General features: G+C 41.5%; 1 protein-coding gene across 1 annotated transcript in view; it reads left to right on the forward strand.

Moving 5' to 3' along the window:
• Positions 1-19,942, forward strand: part of PUS7 (pseudouridine synthase 7) — a 56,013-nt gene extending 36,071 nt beyond the window's left edge. The window contains exons 8-16 of the mRNA XM_039249780.1: positions 435-563; positions 1,552-1,677; positions 10,410-10,471; positions 11,330-11,490; positions 12,464-12,590; positions 13,836-13,937; positions 16,559-16,688; positions 18,177-18,268; positions 18,846-19,942. Coding sequence (XP_039105711.1) covers positions 435-563; positions 1,552-1,677; positions 10,410-10,471; positions 11,330-11,490; positions 12,464-12,590; positions 13,836-13,937; positions 16,559-16,688; positions 18,177-18,268; positions 18,846-18,982 — 1,066 coding nt within the window. The 3' untranslated portion in view covers positions 18,983-19,942. The remainder of the gene's footprint in view (positions 1-434; positions 564-1,551; positions 1,678-10,409; positions 10,472-11,329; positions 11,491-12,463; positions 12,591-13,835; positions 13,938-16,558; positions 16,689-18,176; positions 18,269-18,845) is intronic.
• Positions 19,943-20,513: the final 571 nt, after the last annotated feature.

The raw sequence follows: 20,513 nt of genomic DNA on the forward strand, positions 1-20,513 counted from the left end.
CAAGTTTTCTGTGGCAAGATTGCAGTATTTTTCTGAAAACGAGACTGACTCTTTAAAATGCTTGAGAATAATCTCTAGAGTCTATGGGATGGCTCTCTGCTATTATCCCCCGGCCGTACCCTTCCCCCCTCAAAAAAGTAGCAAATTGCACAGATGTGATTGTCCCATTTCTTGTTATAAGTAACATGAGGCTTTATGAGTATAAACATGGCTCGGGCTACATCTGTCCAGGAGGAAGGGACCAGTATCATTTTGCTGGAGAACAGCCTGCGGGACGTGGAGAGTGCGCTCTGGGGCTGCTGGCTGCCCCTTGCCCGCGTCATGCTGCAGTCGTGCTTCACGTAGAAACCAGCAGTAGCGCGTCCTGGACTACTTGGGTGAGGCAGCATTTAGTGATCCTCTTTGTGCTCCTTTTTTTCTTTTGTGTTTTTTAGAATAACTGCTCAAAGGCTTGCCCACTTGAACAAGTGCTTGATGAACTTTAAGCTAGGGAATTTCAGCTATCAGAAAAACCCTCTGAAATTGGGAGAGCTTCAAGGGAACCACTTCACTGTTGTCCTCAGGTAAAGACCCGCAGGCGGGAGCGCAGGACAGAGAGGGTCTTGCTGGAGCACCTCATGTCTGTTTGGACCATTTTCCACCCGGGTGAGCGAGTGCTCACAGGTGCGGCAGGAAAGGAAGGCAGAGCGGGGCCTGACGAGACCGGGAGAGCAGGCACTGCTGGAGTGTCTGTGCCAACACCCCCTCACCTCCCAAAACCCAGCCCTTCCTTTGGAGAGCAGCTGGCTGCTTCAGACACGGGGCGTAAAGACGACGAGCCTGTCGCTTCCGCCTACACGCAGTACCTGGACGGGCAAACTCACAGACACAGGGAATAGAGCAGAGGTTACCTGGGGCGGGGGGTGTAGGAAGGGAAAGGAGAGCTGTTGTTTAATGGGAGCAGGTTTCCCTTTGGGAAGAGAGGAAAGTTCAGGAAGTAGATCGTGGGGAACGTTGTGCCACTGTGTGGGTACTTAAAAACAATAAACGAGGTCAGTTTAATGTTATGGATATTTTGCCACAATTAAAAAAAACAAAAGAGTCCTCATGAGGTAGAGAGAAAGCTGCAGGGGGTAAGGGAAAGGCAGGGAGAGGTGCCTGGCTGGCTCAGTAGGAAGAGCATGCGACTTGATTGCGGGATCATGAGTTTGAGCCCCACATGGGATGTAAAGATTACTTAAATAAAACTTAAAAAAATTTTTTGATGTTTCTTTAGTTTTGAATGAGAGAGACAGTGTGAGTGGGGGAGGTGCAGAAAGAGAGAGACAGAATCCAAAGCAGGTTCCAGGCTCTGAGCTGTCAGCACAGAGTCCGATGCCGGGCTCAAGCCTAAGAACTGTGAGATCATGACCTGAGCTGAAGTTGGACGCTTAACTGACCGAGCCACCCAGGCGCCCCTAAAACTTTTTTTAAAAAGGGGAAAGGCACAGAAACCAAGCCATGTCATTTATGATATGTATCCCTGAATGTTTTTGACTGAATTTCTTCCCTGGGAAATTTGGGCCCTTACAGGAATATAACAGGAACTGATGAACAAGTTGAGCAAGCCATGAACTCTCTCAAGGAGATTGGATTTATTAACTACTATGGAATGCAAAGATTTGGAACTACAGCTGTCCCCACATATCAAGTTGGAAGGTTTGTATTTCATTTCTTAACTTTTGTCTGAAAAAGCTCTACTAAAAAAAAGGAGAAAGATTTTTTGTTGCTGTTGTTTTAAAAAATTTTTTAATGTTTATTTGAGAGAGAGAGGGAGACACAGAATCTGAAGCAGGTTCCAGGCTCTGAGCTGTCAGCACAGAGCCCAACACAGGGCTCAAACATACAGACCATGAGACGATGACCTGAGCTGAAGTTGGATGCTTAACTGACTGAGCCCCCCAGGTCCCCTGTTACTGTTGTTTATAATTATTTGTGTCTGAGCCAGATGAGCCAGCGTATCTCGTCAGCTGATCCATAGTATCCTTCTAACTTTTCTTGTGTTTTGAGATAATACATGTACATGATTTAAAAAAATAAGTTGATGTTCAGAAGGATATAACCCAAAAAGTAAGTTTCTCTCCCATCCCTGACAACCCATCTGGGGATCCTGTTTTTACTTTCTTTATTTTTTTTTTTTTTTAAATTTTTTAAAAAATTTATTTATTTTTGAGAGACAGAGAGACAGAGTGTGAGCAGAAGAGGGGCAGAGAGAGAGGGAGACACAGACTCTGAAGCAGGCTCCAGGCTCTGAGCTGTCAGCACAGAGCCCGACGTAGGGCTTGAACCCACGAACCATGAGATCATGACCTGAGCCGAAGTCGGCCACTCAACCGACTGAGCCACCCAGGCGCCCCTTTAGTTTCTTTATTATAGGTAGATCTTGGCTCAGTACGATAAGCAGTTGGGTGACTCCAGCCCAGAGTAGCCTGACAGAGATGATGTAATTTGTGATCTTGGTTAACAAGCACTTCCCAGTTTATTAGACTTGCGTCTCTGCTCTCCCCACCTTTAAAGACAGTGGCATAGGATGTAAATAGCGTGGTGAAATTAATTTTAAGAAATCATTGTCTTGGGGTGCCTGGAGGGCTAAATCAGTTAAGTGTCTGACTTCAGCACAGGTCATGATCTCACTGTCCGTGAATTTGATCCCCACATCAGGCTCACTGCTGTCAACACAGAGCCCATTTCAGACCCTCTGTCTCCTTCCTCTTGCACCTCCCCTGGTTGTATTCTCTCTCAAAAATAAACATTTAAAAGTTTAAAAGAGAAATATGATTCTCTTTTAGGCAATAAATAGGGAATCCCCCTAGGGTAAGCTAGGATGGGAATTCCATCAATAAATACTTAGACTCTTGATCTCAGCATTGTTCAAGCCCCACGCTGGGTGTAGAGATTACTTAAGTAAATTAAGTAAGTAAATAAACTTTAAAAATAAATAACTAAATACTTGGGCTCAGAAACCTAAACCTGCATATGCTGTCCTGCTGTCCAGTGGACTGTGTTACATAAAGTAATCATTCTCATGGGAGTTAGAATTGTAGAAGTTATGAGCTGGAAGTGATCTGAGAGATTACATAGTTGGTGTTCTTCCTTGTGTTTCAAGCCCGTGTTCTAGTGAAGGTGGAGTTTAGGGTTGAGGTCTGCTGCCGCTCACCAGTTTTCCCCTGTAGTCCTAGGTAATGAGGGCTTTTCCTGACTTCCAGTGCACAGTTGTAGCAGCTGACTACAGGAAGTTGCATTTGTTCGTGTGTTTTTAAAAACACAACATGGTAACAATCTGTTACGTAGTATTTCCTCTACCTCTTCAGGCAGTGTTGTAAAGGTTAAAAGCTCAGGCAGTAAAATCAGACTTGGGTTCTGAGCCTTAGACTACTCATCTGTAAAGTGGAGATTATAATACTAACCCCACAGGGTGGTAAAAAGAAAAGACATTGTATCTATGCAGTATCTATTTCTATGTCTCGAATACAGTAAATGCTCAATAAGCAGAAATAATATTTTATTTGGGAGAGCAGGGGAGAGGGGGGAAGAGAGAGAATCTTGAGCAGACTCACCATGGAGCCTGATTGCAGGGCTTGATCCCATGACCCTGGGATGATGACCTGGGCCAAAATTGAGAGTCAAACCGAATGCTCAACCAACTGAGCCACCCAGGCATCCCTGGAAAGTAATATTTTAAAACGAAAGCATACTAACCAGAGAAAAAATTTTTGCCAAGAAGAAAACTAAAGTAACTGGTAATCATTATTATTAGATAATAAATGATAATATTTTTAATCTTGCCAAATGGCCAGAGGATATTGGTGAAGATAGTGCAAATGTTAATTATATTATGGGACAGAATATTTAAGAGAAAACTGTATCAACTTTCGAATGAACTTTTTTTTTTAATATTTTATTTATTTCTAGGAGAGAGAGAGAGAGACAACGTGAGCAGGGGAGGGTCAGAGAGAGAGGGAGTCACAGACTCTGAAACAAGCTCCAGGCTCTGAACTGGCAGTCAGTACAGAGCCTGACGCGGGGCTCGAACCCACGAACAGCGAGATCATGACCTAAGCGAAAGTCGAACGCTTAACCGACTAAGCCACCCAGGCGCCCCTCGAAAGAACTTTTATAATGAATTTGGCAGAACAGCCATGAGACCCTGCAAATTTTGTGCTCCAAAGATAATGTAAAGAGATTATGAAAATGAGATCAGATTTATCAAAAATAAGGAACAAAAATTGCATTGCATGCCTTACGTATACAGTGTGAGTATATGGTGCATTCAAAGCCCCAAACCAACAGTTTTCACAACATAAGAATATTTCTAGCTCCAAAGCAGCCCACTGTTACCATCATAGGAAAATAGAAACCAAAAAACCCTTAGTTTAGAGTTCAAAGATGAAAGGATGACTTACATCCAAAATTTTTGAAGAACTCTTACAAATCAAAGACAAAAGGACAAATGACAGTCTAAAAATGGGCAAGTGAGAGGCACCTGGGTAGCTCAGTCTTTTGAATGTGTCCGACTCTTGATTTCAGCTCAGGTCATGATATCAGGGCCTGGGACAAGACCACATGGAGCTTGCTTACAATTCTCTGTCTCTCTCTCTCTGCTTTTGCCCGTCCCTGACTCAAATACGCATACACACTCTCTCTCTCCAAAAAGATAACTAAAATAAAAATGGACAAGTGACCTGAGTAGACATGTCTCCAACGAACATAAATTAATGGCCAGTAAGCACACAAAAAGATGTTCAACATCATTAGGGAATCACTAATCATTAGGGAAAAGTGATTTAAAACCCCAGTGAGCCATCATTTCACATCCACTATGAGGGCTAAAGTCAAAAAGGCTGACAATAACAAGTGTTGGTGAGGATGTGAAGAATTGGAACCTGCATGCACTACTGGTAGAAATGTAAAATGTTACAGCTGTTTTTGGATAACAGCCTGGCTGGTCTTCAACATCAAATACAGAGTTACCATAGGTTTCAGTTGTTGCACTCCTAGGTATATACTCAAGAATTGAAAGCACACATTCATACAAAAGTTTATGCCAATGTGTATAGCAGCCAAGAAAAGGGAAACAACCCAGATGCCCATCCACTGATAAATAGATAAACAAAATGTGATGTCTCCTTACAATGGAATAATATTCAACGATACAAGTAAAAGAGAGTGCCTGGGTGGCTCAGTCGGTTAAACCTCCCAACTTTTTGTTGGTTTGTTTGTTTTATTTGCAGAGGAAGAGAGAATCCCAAGCAGGCTCCATGCTGTCACTGTGAGTAGCACGTGGGACTCAAATCCACCAACCATGAGACCATGACCTGAGCTGAAACCAAGAGTCAGAAGTTCAACCGACTGAGCCACCCAGGTGCCCCAAGCCTCTGACTCTTGATTTGGTTCAGGTCATGATCTCATGATTCGTGAGATGGAGCCCTGAGTCAGGCTCTAGGCTGGGCATGAAGCCTGCTTAAGATTCTGTCTCTCTCCCTCTACCTTTTCCCCTTTAAAACAAGTAAACAATAAAAGAGAATGAAATACTGATACATGCAACAACATGAATGGATGAACCTTGAAAACATGCTAAGTCAAAGAAGCTCATTGGAAAAGACAAAATATTGTACGATTAATTTATATGAATTATCAAGAATAGGCAAATCCATGGAGATAGGAAGTTGATTGGTGGTGCCTAGATGTGGGGGAGGAGTATTAGACAGTGACTGCTGTTGGGTGCAGGATTCCTTTGGGTGATAAAAATGTTCCAAAATTGACTGTGTGATGTTGCACAATTCTGTGAATATACCAAAAGCCATTATATTGTGCACTTAAATGGATGAATTATATGCATATATGAATTATGCCTCAGTAAAACTTTTTTTTAAAAAGGTGGAATAAATCCTTGCAAATATGGTCAAATAACAAGGGTGACAAAACCATTCTTGTGGTAAATGGTAAAGGACTGTCTTTTCAAGAAGTTATGTTAGGGAAATTGGATATACACATTAAAAAATGAAGTTGGACCCCTTATCTTATACCATTTACGAGAATTAATATAGATCAAAGACTTAAGCATAAGAGCTGCAACTGTAAAATTAGAAGAAAATGGGAAAACCTCATGATATTTGATTGCCGATTTCTTGGCTAGAACACCAAAAGAAAAAATAGGGTTGGACTCCATAAAATTTAAGATATTTGTGTACAGTATCCAGATGGCTAACAGACACTTGAAAAGATGCTCAACATCACTCATCATCAAAATACAAATAGAAGTACAAATCAAAAACATGATGAGATACCACCTCATACCTGTTGGAATGGCTGAAATTAACAACACAAGAAACAACAGATGTTGGCAAGGGTGCAAAGAAACGGAAGCCCTTCTTCATTGTAGATGGCAAGGAAAACTGGTGCAGCCACTCTGGAGAACAGTATGGAGGTTCCTCAGGAAACTAAAAATAGAACTACCCTATAATCCAGTAATTGCATTGTTAGGCGTGTACCCAGTGAATACAAAAATAAGATTCATAGAGGTACCTGAGCCCCAGTGTTTATAGCAGCATTATCAACAATAGCCAAACTATGCAGAGAGCCCAAACATCCACTGACTGATGAATGGATAAAGGTGATGTGGTATATATAGATATATACACAATGGAATATTATTCAACTTTCAAAAAGAATGAAATCTCACCATTTGCAATGATGTGTCTGGAGCTAGAATGTATTATGCTAAGCGAAATAAGTCAGTAAGACGAATACTGTATGGTTTCAGGCATATGTGGAATTTAAGAAACAAAACAGTTGAATATGTGGGAGGAGGGGGAAGAGAAGAGAGGGAAATAAACCACAAGATAGAAAACAAACAGGGTTGATCGAGGGAGTTTGGTGGGAGATGAGATAGGTGGGTGATGAGTACTAAGGAGGGCACTCATGATGAGTACTGGGTGTTATATGGAAGTGATGAATCACCGAATTCTCCAAAAACCAATATTGCACAGTATGTTAAATAAAATTTAAAATAAATTTAAATTTAAGAAAATAAAAAGGTTTTGTGTCCAAAGGACACTATCAAGACAATGAAAAAGCAACCCACAGAATGGGAGAAAATATTTGCAAATTCTGTATCTGATGAGGGGTTAATATCCAAAATACATAGAGTTCCTACAACTCAATAACAACAAAACAACCTGATATTAAACTCGAAAGAACTTGAATTGACCTTTCTTCCAAGAAGATACATTTTAAAAAACTTTTTTGATGTTTATTTTTGAGAGAGAAAGAGACAATGTGAACAGGAGAAAGGCAGAGAGAGAGAGAGAGAGAGAAAGAATCCAAAGGAGGCTTCAGGCTCTGAGCTGTAAGCAGAGAGCCTGATGGGAGGCTTGAACTCACAGATCTTGGGACCTGAGCTGAAGTCAGACACCTAATGTACTGTGTCACCCAGGTGCCCCTCTTCCAAGAAGATATATTAATGACTAATAAGCCAATAATGAAAAGATGCTCAGCATTACTAATCATTAGGGGAATGCAAATCAAAATCACAATGAGATACTACCTTATTCCCATTAGAAATGCCATTAGGTAAAAAACAAAAAACGATGAAACAAAACAAATGTTGAAGATGTGGAGAAATGGGAACCCTTATGCACTGCTGGTGGGAATATAAATGGTACAGTCTCTATGGAAAATGATACAGTGTCTCTTCAAAAATTTAAATGTAGAATTACCGTATGGCCCATAAATTACATTTTTGAGTATATACACAAAAGAAGTGAAAACAAACACACAACAGGTATTTATACACTTGTGCTTTTTGAGCATTATTCACAATAGCCAGAAGAAGGAAGCAGCCAAGTTTCCATTAACGAGTGAATGGATAAACCAAGCATGATACACAGATACAGTGGACTGTCATTCATCTTTGACAGGAAGGAAATTGTGACACATACTATACTTGAAGACCTTTATGCTGAGTGGAATAAGCCAGTCACAAAAGGACAAATACCCTAATTCCTCTTACATGAGGACCTAGGATGGTTAGATGTATACACAGGGTAGAGTGCTGGTTGCCAGGAGCTGGGAAGAGGGGAGATGGGAGCTAATGTTTAATGTGAACAGAGTTTCCATTGAGGAGGATGTAGAAGTTCTGCAGAGGGGTAGTCCTGTTCACAACAGTATGAATGTACTTAGTGCCGTAGAACTGTATGTTTAAAGTGGCTAAAATGAGGGGCGCCTGGGTGGCTTAGTCGGTTGAGCGTCCGACTTTCGCTTGGGTCATGATCTCGCGGTTCGTGGGTTCGAGCCCCGCGTCGGGCTCTGTGCTGGCTGCCAGCTCGGAGCCTGGAGCCTGTTTCAGTCTGTGACTCCCTCTNCTGCCAGCTCGGAGCCTGGAGCCTGTTTCAGTCTGTGACTCCCTCTCTCTCTGGCCCTCCCCTGCTCACGCTGTCTCTCTTTCTCTCCTAGAAATAAATTAAAAAAAATTAAAAAAGAAAAAAAAAGTGGCTAAAATGATGAGTTCTATGTTGTATGTATTTTTTACGGTTGTTTAAAAAGGAAGGTAAGGAGAGAGAACATAAGAAAAGTAGAAAACGTCTTCATGTGTAGTGGGCCAGATAGAATGGCCTGTTGGAACCAGATCTGCGAATATTTAATATGGCAGTATATACTGAACTTGCATGTGTAGGGTAGCATCTTAAACTTTGCAATATATTGTACCACCTGTTGGCAGACTTGCTCTGTGAAGGGCCACATAGTAAATGTTTTAGGCTTTGTGAGTTGTGGAGTGTTCATAGAGCATCTCACCTCTACTGTTACAACAGTGTGAACGCAGTCACACACAGTGTGTACATGGTTGAGCACAGCTGTTTTACAGTAAAACTATTTACAAAATCATGTGGCCGGCCAGATACCAAAGGCTTTTGAATAAAGATGTCTCTGATACCTGGCAGACCAATGCCTAGTCCTGAGTTAGAACTCTACTCTCTTTGGAGGTGATGCAGGTAGCCTAGTCAGCTACATAATGTGTCACCAGGGAGAATACTGAAAGACTGATAGAGCAGGGCTTATTCCAGGACTGCAAGGGTGGCCAGCAGTAGGAAATCTGTTGCGTAATTATTCACATTAGCTGATAAACAATCCATATGATCACATCATTGGATACCAAACAGCATTTTATACAGTTTAATATACAAAAGTATCCCATACAGGTTAACTTAAATATGAAAAATAAAAACACTAGTTAACTAAAACAATAATTACTAGACAGTATTAATTATAGGTCAGGAAGGCCTCTCTCAGCATGACTCCAAGACCAAAAATTGTAACAGAAAAAAATTCCAGATATGATACACAAAATAGAATTTTTGTATAGCAAAAGATAATATAAAAGTTAAAGGAAGAATTGGGTACACCTATAGATGTATCAAAAAAAGTCATGGGGGCGCGTCTGGCTGCCTCAGTCCATGTAGTGTGTAATTCTTAAATCTCAGGGTTGTGAGTTTAGTCCTCAGTTGGGTATAGAGATTACTTAAAAATCTTAAAAGAAAAAAAAGTCATGAAAAATATACTCTAAGGTGTTAATTTAGGGGCACCTGGGTGGCTCAGTCAGTTAAGCCTCTGACTTCGGCTCCAATCATGATCTCATGGTCTGAGTTCGAGCCCCTTATCGGGCTCTGTGCTGACAGCTCAGTAAAGTGTTAAATTAGATTTCAGGTAACCTTTCTTATATACTGCTTAATTTTTAAGAAGGATGTATAACTTATAATCAGCAAAAATAAAGATATTTCCATTTGGGCCAGAAAAACAGTGAGAGGTAAAGTGTTACTTGTTCTGTTTGTCTAGGCAAGAAGGTATTTAACACAGGGGAAAAATTTATTGAGAGTTTTTTTAATACAAATCTGTACACATACCATGTTTAACAGCTTAATGACTTGGTAGTATTTATACTATTAAAAAACTGTGACATAAGGGGCACCTGGGTGGCTCAACTAGTAAAGTGACCAACTCTTAGTTTCAGCTCAAGTCATCATCTCGTGGTTCATGGGATGGAGCCCCACATCAGGGTCTGTGATGACAATATGGAGCCTGCTTAGGATTCTCTCTCTCCCCACCTTCTCTGCATTCCTCCTCTGCTGCTCTCTCTCCCTCTAAATAAACTTTTAAATAAATAAGTAAAAATAAAAATTGATGTGTTGTTAAATGTTAAAGAGTAAACATTCTTAATTTTCTTCTCTTTTAAGTTCCTTTCTCGTTTACATTTGAAACATATATCATTAGTTTTTCACCTTACTTTTAAGTTTAATAAAATTTATAGAACTAACATGATTTGTTACTCCTCAGATTTCAGCATATAAAATTCATCTTATGCAAAATTAAGTAAAATAAATGCTATTTAATTTTAGAGCTATATTACAGAATTCCTGGAATGAAGTCATGGATTTAATATTGAAACCCCGTTCTGGAGGTGAGAATAAAATTCATGTTAATGAAAAAAAAAATAGAATGTCTTGTTAGATATTCGTGGACTTGCTTTGAATAGAAGAATACATGTACATATTGGGTAGGTATGTCAGAAATTTAAAAAATTGTTTTTATAGGAAAATAAAAAGGATAGTTTATTTTTTCACAAATTATATGTATATATTTGATATTTATAATTTATGTCCTATTTTCAGCCATTTAGCTCGTCTAATTAATTAATTCACAAACAAATATATTTCCTTTGCCCAATGCACTATTAAGTCTCTGAACATAAAAGAATCCATGGTTAATTTGTGGTTAATTTGCTAAAGCGTAGTATAATAGAATGTAAAAACTGGGCAAAAACGTGTTGAAGATTTTTAGTTTGAAGAGTTTGCTAGATAGTCTCCAGAAAGCGCATCTAAATTCATACCGTCTGATTTAAATACTATTATACAAATTATCAAAACAATTAGGCCCTTTGGGTGATTACTCATTTACAAATTAAAGAGAGAAAGTTGTCTCCTTTAAGGAGGGTGGCCTATTAAATTTGCCAACACAGTAGAAAAAGAGAAAGAAGAAAGGACTCCCTAGGTTTTGTCTTCTGGTGAATCAGCTGTGATAAGGGGACAGTAATGGACCTTAAATCCTGGGATGGGGGGATGTAGATTGTTTCATTCTGTACACTCTGCCCATGCCACCTTTTCGTCTTCTGACGGGTATTCTAAGGTGAGCAGAAGCTGTTCAGAGTACCTGTATGACAAAGAGCGTTCTCTACTTTTGTGTTCTCTAGGAAGCATGTTAAGTTACAGAAATCCGTCTATTCAATAAATTGTTTTAATACAACTTTCTTTCTCTCCAGCTGAAAAGGGCTACTTGGTTAAGTGCAGGGAAGAGTGGGCGAAGACCAAAGACCCAGCTGCTGCCCTCAGAAAACTCCCTGTCAAAAGGTGTGTGGAAGGGCAGCTGCTGCGAGGACTTTCAAAATATGGAATGAAGAATATAGTCTCTGCATTTGGCATAGTGAGTGCTATTTGTGAAGTCAGGCAAATGACTTGAGGTGGTTTAATGCGTTTAAAATTTTACCTTTAAATATTGTACCAAAGTTCAAAAGAGTGGAAGGTAAATAAGGATCCTTTGGTGATCTCGGAGTCGTGTGTTACCTGAGCGATCCTTGTTTGTACCCTGAATGGTGACGGGGGAGGGTAGTGGGTACGGGTGGTGTCCGCCACAGTTACGCACATGGAGGGCTGAGACAAGCATGAAAGTGGTAAATACTGTCTACAAGGAAATGTTAATTTAAATCCAATATCTTAGTACTTGAGAAATTCAGAATGCATCTTAGAATTCGCTTGATCATTCCCCAACATCATGACGGTAACCTGCCTCAATGAGGAGGTTGCACTGGAAGCATCCTAGTGATTACATTTTAGTTTGGTTTCCTCGTGGTTGCTCAGGGGTGTGTACCATCTTGGCAGGTGGGGCCTCTGCCAGTATTCAGATGGCTGTGATCCTGCGTGGACTAAAGTTTAGCTCTTAACGTCTCACTTACTCTTCCCCTGGTAAACAAGAAAGAATTTTTGCTGCATGAAATCAGTTGTCTGTTCAGTCATTCAGATTTTCTCCCTCCATGGCCATTAGCAGGCAGAAAGCACTGTGTGCTGTATAACTGATGTGCGAATCTCTAGAGTTTAGGGCTGTCCGTGTCTTTGGCTTAGGATGTGAGCTCCACAGGACCTGCTTTATTTGCCTGAATGAGCGGGAGCTGCAGCATTGGAAGCCAATGAGGTCCGCCCGCAGTCAGAGGGGCTTCTGTCTCTAAGATTGGTTGCCGTGCATCAGTCACTGTTTCTATAAGCTTTTAGAGACCAGAGCTTCAAGCTATGAGCTTCTTGTCCTGGGGTCACCACTGAGCAAGTGAGAGGTCTGGGTAAGTACGGTACTTTTAATACTCAGAATATGTATTTTTTTTCCTTGCCCATTTCCTTCCCTCCAGATACCAAGAAATAATCGCTTAATGTATATTCATAGCTATCAAAGCTATGTGTGGAATAACATGGTAAGCAAGAGGATCGAAGACTACGGACTGAGGCCCGTCCCGGGGGACCTCGTTCTCAAAGGAGGTAAAAAAGGAGATACCCTCATGACTCCACCAAGTTAGGCTTCAGTCATTTGACACTAGTGCTTAAAATCCAGCCTGGCCACTGCTTCGGGGCAGGGAGAGGGGGGCTTGTCTAGTAAGGTTAAATGGAAAGGCATCGTAAGCCCAGATTGAACAGTTTGGATCTGAATCTTTAATCAAAATATGCAAACGATTTGAGTAAGCATCTGACCCTCTTCTGGGTCTCTGCCTCTGTTTCCTCGGCTAGAATAAGATTTGAATGAAATGTTGCCTTGAGTCTTTTTCCACACTTTAATCTGGGTCCTGGCAGATACTCCTCTACACTTCCGGATGCGCCTCGGCCCCTCAGCTGTTCTCCAGTTTTAAAGAGCTTCTGTAAGTCAGCACCCAACCTGAGCCCACCTCACCCACGGGCCATGACGTAACAGGCGCTGAGCGCTTACTCTATGGCGGCAGTGTCCCTAAAACACACGGGTCGCCGCTGATGGCCACACCCCCACCAAGTGCCGGGCCTGGTGCGAAGCCCTTTGCCTGCCTCTTCTGGTTTAAAGCAAACCCAAAGTGTTGTGTGAAGTGTTCCCTCTGTTCAGACGAGGGGCACACGATTCCACAGCTGGCTAAAAAAAGAAAAGGCAGGGATTCAGAATCAGAGTCGGCCTGTTTCCAGAGTCCCTGTTCTTCTGGCCCACCCGACCATCCTTGTGCTGTCTGAAGGCATAGCCTGTTCATCTGCATGTGTCCCCAGTAAATCCACTAAGGGTGCTGTTGAGAAATTTTGATTATCCTGAATTAATAGGTTGTAACCTCCTCCAGTGTTGATTGCATCCAGTGTGTTTTACCGTCCCGTGTGCCATCACATTTCATCCTCTAAATGCAGATTAACTTTTAAAAGTTATTCTTCTATAAAAATGCATCCAATGGCAGTAGCTTTCTAGATACTATTTTGTAGGGTTGTTTAAAAAGTGGAAAGGAGATGATTTTTTAAAGCATTCTAAAAACATGAGGGTGCAGCTGAGAAATAAATAGGTTTTGAGATTTTTTTTTTCCCTTGACTTTCCACTTGTTCTAAATCCATGATTTTATTTCTTGGGTAGAGCAGAAAAGACAGATCTCTAACTTAATTTCCTTAAACTTTGTAGGCCACTCATCCTGGGTCAACTTGCATATAATTTTTGAAGATCAAGCTCATGAAAATATCACCTGTTTTCACAGTTTTTCCTCAGTTTATCTATGTGTCCATTTGCAGCTACAGCCACCTATATTGATGAAGAAGATGTTGACAATTACTCCATCCATGATGTGGTGATGCCTTTGCCTGGTTTCGATGTTATCTACCCAAAGCATAAAAGTAAGTTCCCTGTCAGGGGAAAGGAGGTAAAATAAAGCCTAATATTTGTAAGCCACTCACCAGCCGCTGAGAATTGAGAGAGGGGGAAAAAATCAGTGTTTTGAACTTTAATTTCCATCAGACTTAAAAATTTTTATTTTTTATTTTTTAATTTTTTTATACTTTATTTTTGAGACAGAGAGAGACAGAGCACAAGTGGGGGAGGGGCAGAGAGAGAGGGAGACACAGAATCTGAAACAAGCTCCAGGCTCAGAGCTGTCAGCACAGAGCCCGATGTGGGGCTCGAACCCACAAACCGTGAGATCATGACCTGAGCCAAAGTTGGACACTTAGCCTACTGAGCCACCCAGGCGCCCCTCCCCTGGATAACTTAAATTAAGAAACAAAATGGTGGAGGGGTGCCTGGATGGCTCAGTCGACTAAGCGTCTGACTTTGACTCAGGTCATCATCATATGGTTTCATGAGTTGGAGCCTGGTGTCAGGCTCTGCACTGACATCTCGGAGCCTCCTTGTAATTCTCTCTCTCCCTTTCTCTGCTCTTCTCCTACTCACATGGTCTCTGTCTCTCTCAAATGAGTAAAAACATAGAAAAAATTTTTTTTCTCTCAAGGGGTCACAGTGATTATTTTGCTTATCAATGTTATATTCCTTGAAACCACACACAAAGTATAGACTGATTAGGAATTAACACCGTTCTGGGGTGCCTGGGTGGCTCAGTTAAGCATCAGTTAAGCGTCCAACTTCAGCTCAGGTCATGATTTCACAGTCCATGGGTTCAGAGCCCTGCGTTGGGCTCTGTGCTGACAGCTCAGAGCCTGGAGCCTGCTTCAGATTCTGTGTCTCCCTTTCTTTGTGCCCCTCCCCCACTCATAATCTGTCTCTCTCTGTCTCAAAAATAAACTATTAAAAAAAAAAGGAATTAACACCCTTCTTTGATACTGCAAATACTTATAAAAGTTAGTTATCTGCCAGTCACATATTGCTTCATATAATCAGATTGCTGTGCTCCTAATTTTTCCAAGAGGTTGACTTCACTGAGGGAAAGGAGGAGGGAATAGGAGAGGAGTTGAGGAGGGGGAGGGGAACGATCTGTCTGTCTTGATGGTACCGTGAGGCCCAAGGAGACTGATGCCAGGAACTAGCCAGAAGGAACACACTAAGATGCTCAGAGCCATTCTTGCTCTCTTTCCAAAAGAGAAAACTAAACATCTTTTCTTTCTGTACCTCTCAGGATCCAAAACATGGGCCAATGCCAGTTAAGCCATAAATTCAGTACAGCCTTTGACAAAGCCTGTTCATGAAAACCTTGTGGCTGAAATGGGGGCTCGTCCACTGGATGGGTGTGTGGATCAGTTACATATGCACACGTAGCATCCAGCTGTGCTCAATTTAGGGATCCCTGTTGTCTTATAGACATGTTGTGGAGGAGTTTCTCCTTGACCCTGGTCTACCCCATATTTATTATGAGTAACTTGAATAAAGGAATCAGGGCTCCTGGGTGGCTTAGTTGGTTAACTGTCTGACTTCAACTTAGGTCATGATCTCATAGTTCATGGATTCAAGCCCCATGTCGGACTCTGTGCTGACAGCTCAGAGCCTGGAGCCTGCTTCAGATTCTGTGTCTCCTTCTCTCTCTCTGCCCCTCCCCTGCTCGCATGCTCTCTGTCTCAAATATAAATAAACATTAAAAAGAAATCTGCTTATCATGTTTGCAAATTGTGTTACCCAAAACTGTTAATACTAGTAATATGAAAAATAATTTTTTTAAAGAATTATAGAAGGCCTTTTATAGGGTTAAATATAAATTCTTACTTCTGTGAAGGTCCAGGTTGATAGTAGTCTATATAAAAAAGTAAATGGAGTTCTTGCTGAACATCATTCTGCTACCCTGAGGCAGATGAAGGGTTTTGTGGAGAATACAGCAATGTCAGAGGAGGGACAGTTGAAAGAACGTGTTTGTGGCCTAGAGAAGATATGGCTTAAAGGTCCACCACTTGTGAGAACATGTGGAAAAGGGCAGTTAACCTGCTGTGTTCCAAAGCAGTCAACAGAAGTTATAAAAAGACATTTCAGCTTGGAATAAGGAACTTTCTAACAATTGCGTGGCTTACAAAGAAGTTACCCTAAATGGCAGCCTACAAGCAAAGGCCGGGTGACTGCCTCTCTCGGGTGTTATAAAAAAGATTCTACATCAGGTGCGAGGGTGAGCCAGATTGTTTCCCCGGGTCTCTTATTTTAATACATTTATTTATAACTGCCTTCTTCAGAAGGAGTTTGAGGCCTCTGTACATGGTCTCTTCCAACCCTGTGCATGTATAAATTAAAGGCTAATAACTTCTCTTGAAATGGCCTTTTATAGTTAGCTTGGGAACCCTATGCCCCAAATACTGTGGCTGCTTATGAGAGATAACTTACAAGTTGGTCAAATCTAGGCTGGAGAAATCTAGTCCTCGTAGTAAATCCCTAAGTTATGATTCTAGAGAACAGGCTGAATTATAAATGAAAGGGACTAATTTTCTTAGGATGCTCTAACTGAATTTACATGTTAACTCTGTTTGTAGTCTGGCTGAAGGTGGCTTGCTGACATGCTGCATCCCAGCTAACTTTTTGTATTTTACAGTTAGTGAAGCCTACAGGGAAATGCTCACAGCAGACAATCTGGATATTGACAACATGAGACACAAAATTCGAGATTATTCCTTATCAGGGGCCTACCGAAAGATCATTATTCGTCCTCAGAATGTCAGTTGGTGAGTGATAGTCTGGAAGGAAATAGAACTGAATTATTATGTGAAATTTAAAGCTTTTGCATTACAGGTTTATTGTCCAGTATTTACAACCTGGCATAGAAGCATTACTTGTTGTTTTTACTATCATTATTACTTCTACTTGCGTTTTTCCAATCATCAGGAAACAAATGAGTGGAAGTGGTTAAGTTTACATTTTATAGGCCTACATCATTAAAGAACTTTGCGGGGTGCCTGGGTGGCTTAGTCGGTTAAGCGTCTGACTTCGGCTCAGGTCACGGTCTCATGGTTTGTGGATTTGAGCCCCACGTCTGGCTCTGTGCTGACTGCCAGCTCAGAGCCTGGAGCCTGTTTCAGATTCTGTGTCTCCCTCTCTCTCTGACCCTCCCCTGCTCATGCTGTCTCTCTTTCTCTCAGAAATAAATAAAACATTAAAAAAAATTTTACAAAAGAACTATGCATAATGGGGCTCCTGGGTGGCTCAGTGAATTAAGTGTCTTGACCTTGGTTCAGGTCATGATATCACGCGTTCTCTGTGTTCAAGCCTTGCATCAGGCTCTGTGCTGAAAGCTCAGAGCCTGGAGCCTGCTTTGGATTCTATGTCTCCCTCTCTCTCTGGCCATCCCCCACTCATTCTCTCTCTCTCTCTCTCTCTCTCTCTCTCTCTCAATAAGTAAACATTTAAAAAGGAAGAACTATGCAGAGAGTAAACTTTTTCCCTACTTCAATAAAACTAAGATTTCCTTACAGAGCTATCCCTAACCAAGCTATCTTTCTTCAGAGTTAGCCATGAGCTCCAAACACTGATCTGTTTGTTTTAATATGTTTCTGAGGAAAAAAACAGACATTTATTAACTCATTTAAAATATTTCAGTATATTTATTTGATAATTTTATAAAACCCAATTCTGCTTGATAATTTAAAAAACTAAATCCTGAATTAGTTGTCCATTGCCGGAAGATTCTCTGTGTTCTCTCTCTCTCTCTCTCTCTCTTTCTCTCCCTTTCTCTTTTCCCTCCTCTTCTCTGGGTTGTGGGATGCGGTTGGCCAGGTTGGACTTGGTCTTCCCCACTCCAGAGAGCAGTTCCTGGTGAGTAACACAGTGTTGTTAGAGGTGATGACCAGCCTGGAGAAGATAGAAATGCCATTACTAATTCAGTCGCATCTTCACCAAGTGAAGTTTACTACTTATCACCTGCATAGGAAAAAAAAAATTCCATCCTGAGGAAACATTTTATGGTTTTGTTGTTTTTTTTTTAACCAGGCTGGTATCATTTGTCACCTTGCTGTATGATTATATAAAAGCAATACTTACATGTAAAATCTGGCCCTGTGGCCCTGTTCTATTATTATCTAGGGGGAAGTAAGAACACTCCCCATAGAATTCCTTACCATAGGCCTGTGTGTTTTCCTTTCTACACAAATGGTGATGAGCAGCTTTAGTACCTTTTGTGGAAGTTCACATTCACACTTTATTTGTGTGTTTTGAAGGGAAGTCGTTGCATATGATGATCCCAAAATTCCACTCTTCAACACAGATGTGGACAACCTAGAAGGGAAGCCACCACCCGTGTTTGCTTCTGGTAAGTTTACTCAGCCATCAGCTCTGTGTCAATTTGGAAATGTTTTCTCAGATGAAAACATAAATTAAATGCAAAACTCTTGTAATCACCGCCAGCTTCCACCTGCTCAGTGATGGCTATTTTGTGTTTTGTCATCTTGGTTTCGTGGTTGTAGCTTGGTATCAGGTGCTTCAAACAATAGATTTCACTGAAAAATGAATGGATGTTATAGAATGTCGTGGTATCAGGTGATTGAGTATTTGCTCCGCCCTGAGTGAACAAAGGTGAGGGGATATCCAGGAACAGAGTGTAAAACATGAAATCCGCATTGTCCTTGTCAACTTCTGGCTGCCATTCCGTCATCTGTTGTCACCCTGTGCCCTTTTTGTGAAGGTTCCAAGTAGAATAAGCGTCGGGATTCGGCTGGATCACATTCTCCCCATCTCACTTCCACGTTTTATTCTCTGAAGCCCCCCAGGAGGTGGCACCTGCGGAAAGGAACCCAGTTCTTTCCTTTCTGCAGCGATTATGTGACTCATCCCAGTCTGCCCGCAGCCGCCTGCCATTTCTGACCACTGTCTTCTTTCTTGCCTGGCAGAAGGCAAATACAGAGCTCTGAAGATGGATTTTTCTCTCCCTCCTTCTACCTACGCCACCATGGCCATTCGCGAAGTGCTAAAAATGGATACCAGCATCAAGAAGCAGACCCAGCTGAACACCACATGGCTCCGCTGAGTCCTTCCTCCCTGGACGAGAACGTGCAGACGGGTGTTTGCTGGCTGCCTGCTCGGTCTTCTCTTAGTGCAGACCCATGGGTGTAATTCAGATCTTTGTAGTTCAGGATTGTTTGTATTTTTTCAAGTTTTTATTAGCTTCATTTGCAAGATTTGTACACACATACAAATCCCGAGGATCCTAATTCTAGCTCAGAGAACATAAATTGATCAGAATATATTTCAGGTGCTTAAATCCTAGTAAAACGTCAGCTTTACTGGCTTTATGATAATTTAAAAGGACTTTCGGTTTTAAAGTTGCAGTTTTAGGTTTTGCTACGTTCTTGAAGGACGACATTAATTTTTCATGTAGCCATGAATGGAGTATGCAACAATGCATTTTAAGAGAAAATGCAACCAAGCAAATCTTGACTATGGATAGAGGACTCCCACCCCTGCCTGTAAGTGCAGTACTCATGCTTGTGTAAATGATGATAAAACAGCTCCAGGTTTATAGACACAAAAGTGGCTGTCATCCTGTAACTCCCATGCCAGCTCTAGGTAAGTGTTGATAGACCTTTTAGTTGAGTAGCCTTTGCATTTATATTACCATTGCCTTGCTGGACAGTCGCGCAATAGGGCCTTTTTTCTCAGTGTAAACATGTGCCGCTCTTTTTATTAGTCAAGGTGTGATTTTTACTCTAGGTGCCTTTTATGTTCTGAATGCTTTCCACTGGACTGGTATTTGTCCACGGTTAAATGACAGCAGAGAAGAAAACTTGAAACCTTTACAAAAGGGCTCTTCCGATCAGCATCACCCCGTGTCACCTTCGGCTTAGGGATTTCCTTTTCTGGCACTGTGTAAAACCTTTCTCTGGTGGGAAAGACAGAGTATGCCTGGCCATGGGTGTCTGACAAAATTGCCCCAATTTTTCTTTTCTACCATTTCTAGAACAAAATATAATAAATATTTTTAAAACTCCTTTCTAGTTATGGGTGGTTTTTGTTTGTTTTTTTAGTTTATTTATTTATTTTGAGAGAGGGGGGTACGAGCTGGGGAGGGACAGAGAGAGAGAGAGAGGATCCTGAGCAGGCTCCACACTGTCAGCACAGAGCCCGACACAGGGCTTGAACTCACGAATCGTGAGATCACGACCTGAGCCAAAGTCAGATGTTTAACCGACTGAGCCACCCAGGCACCTCTGTACCAGTTACGTTAATAAATCAAATAAATTATCTAACACTGAGTGCACATAAGAACCTTGGCCCAGAATGAGGGCAAGGAAATAAGTGAATGAGGGATCCTCAGAGATGGTGTCTACACAGAGGTGTGTGTCATGATCAGGTGTGAGATGTCATGAAAGTCATACAGTTGAGTGTCAGACTGTCCAACTCTTAGACCACGTTAGACTGGATTCAAGGTTATTCTCACAACAACACCCCTCACCTGCTTTCCAGCACACCTTCTGGAGAGAAGAGTGGAGAAAAGCTTCTGTACCAGGAGCATCACACCATGGCAGGGTGGGAGGCATTTGTTCCGAATCTGGCAGTGG

Source organism: Hyaena hyaena, unplaced genomic scaffold, assembly GCF_003009895.1.
Source record: "Hyaena hyaena isolate Hyena2069 unplaced genomic scaffold, ASM300989v1 scaffold_347, whole genome shotgun sequence".
NCBI lineage: Eukaryota > Metazoa > Chordata > Mammalia > Carnivora > Hyaenidae > Hyaena > Hyaena hyaena.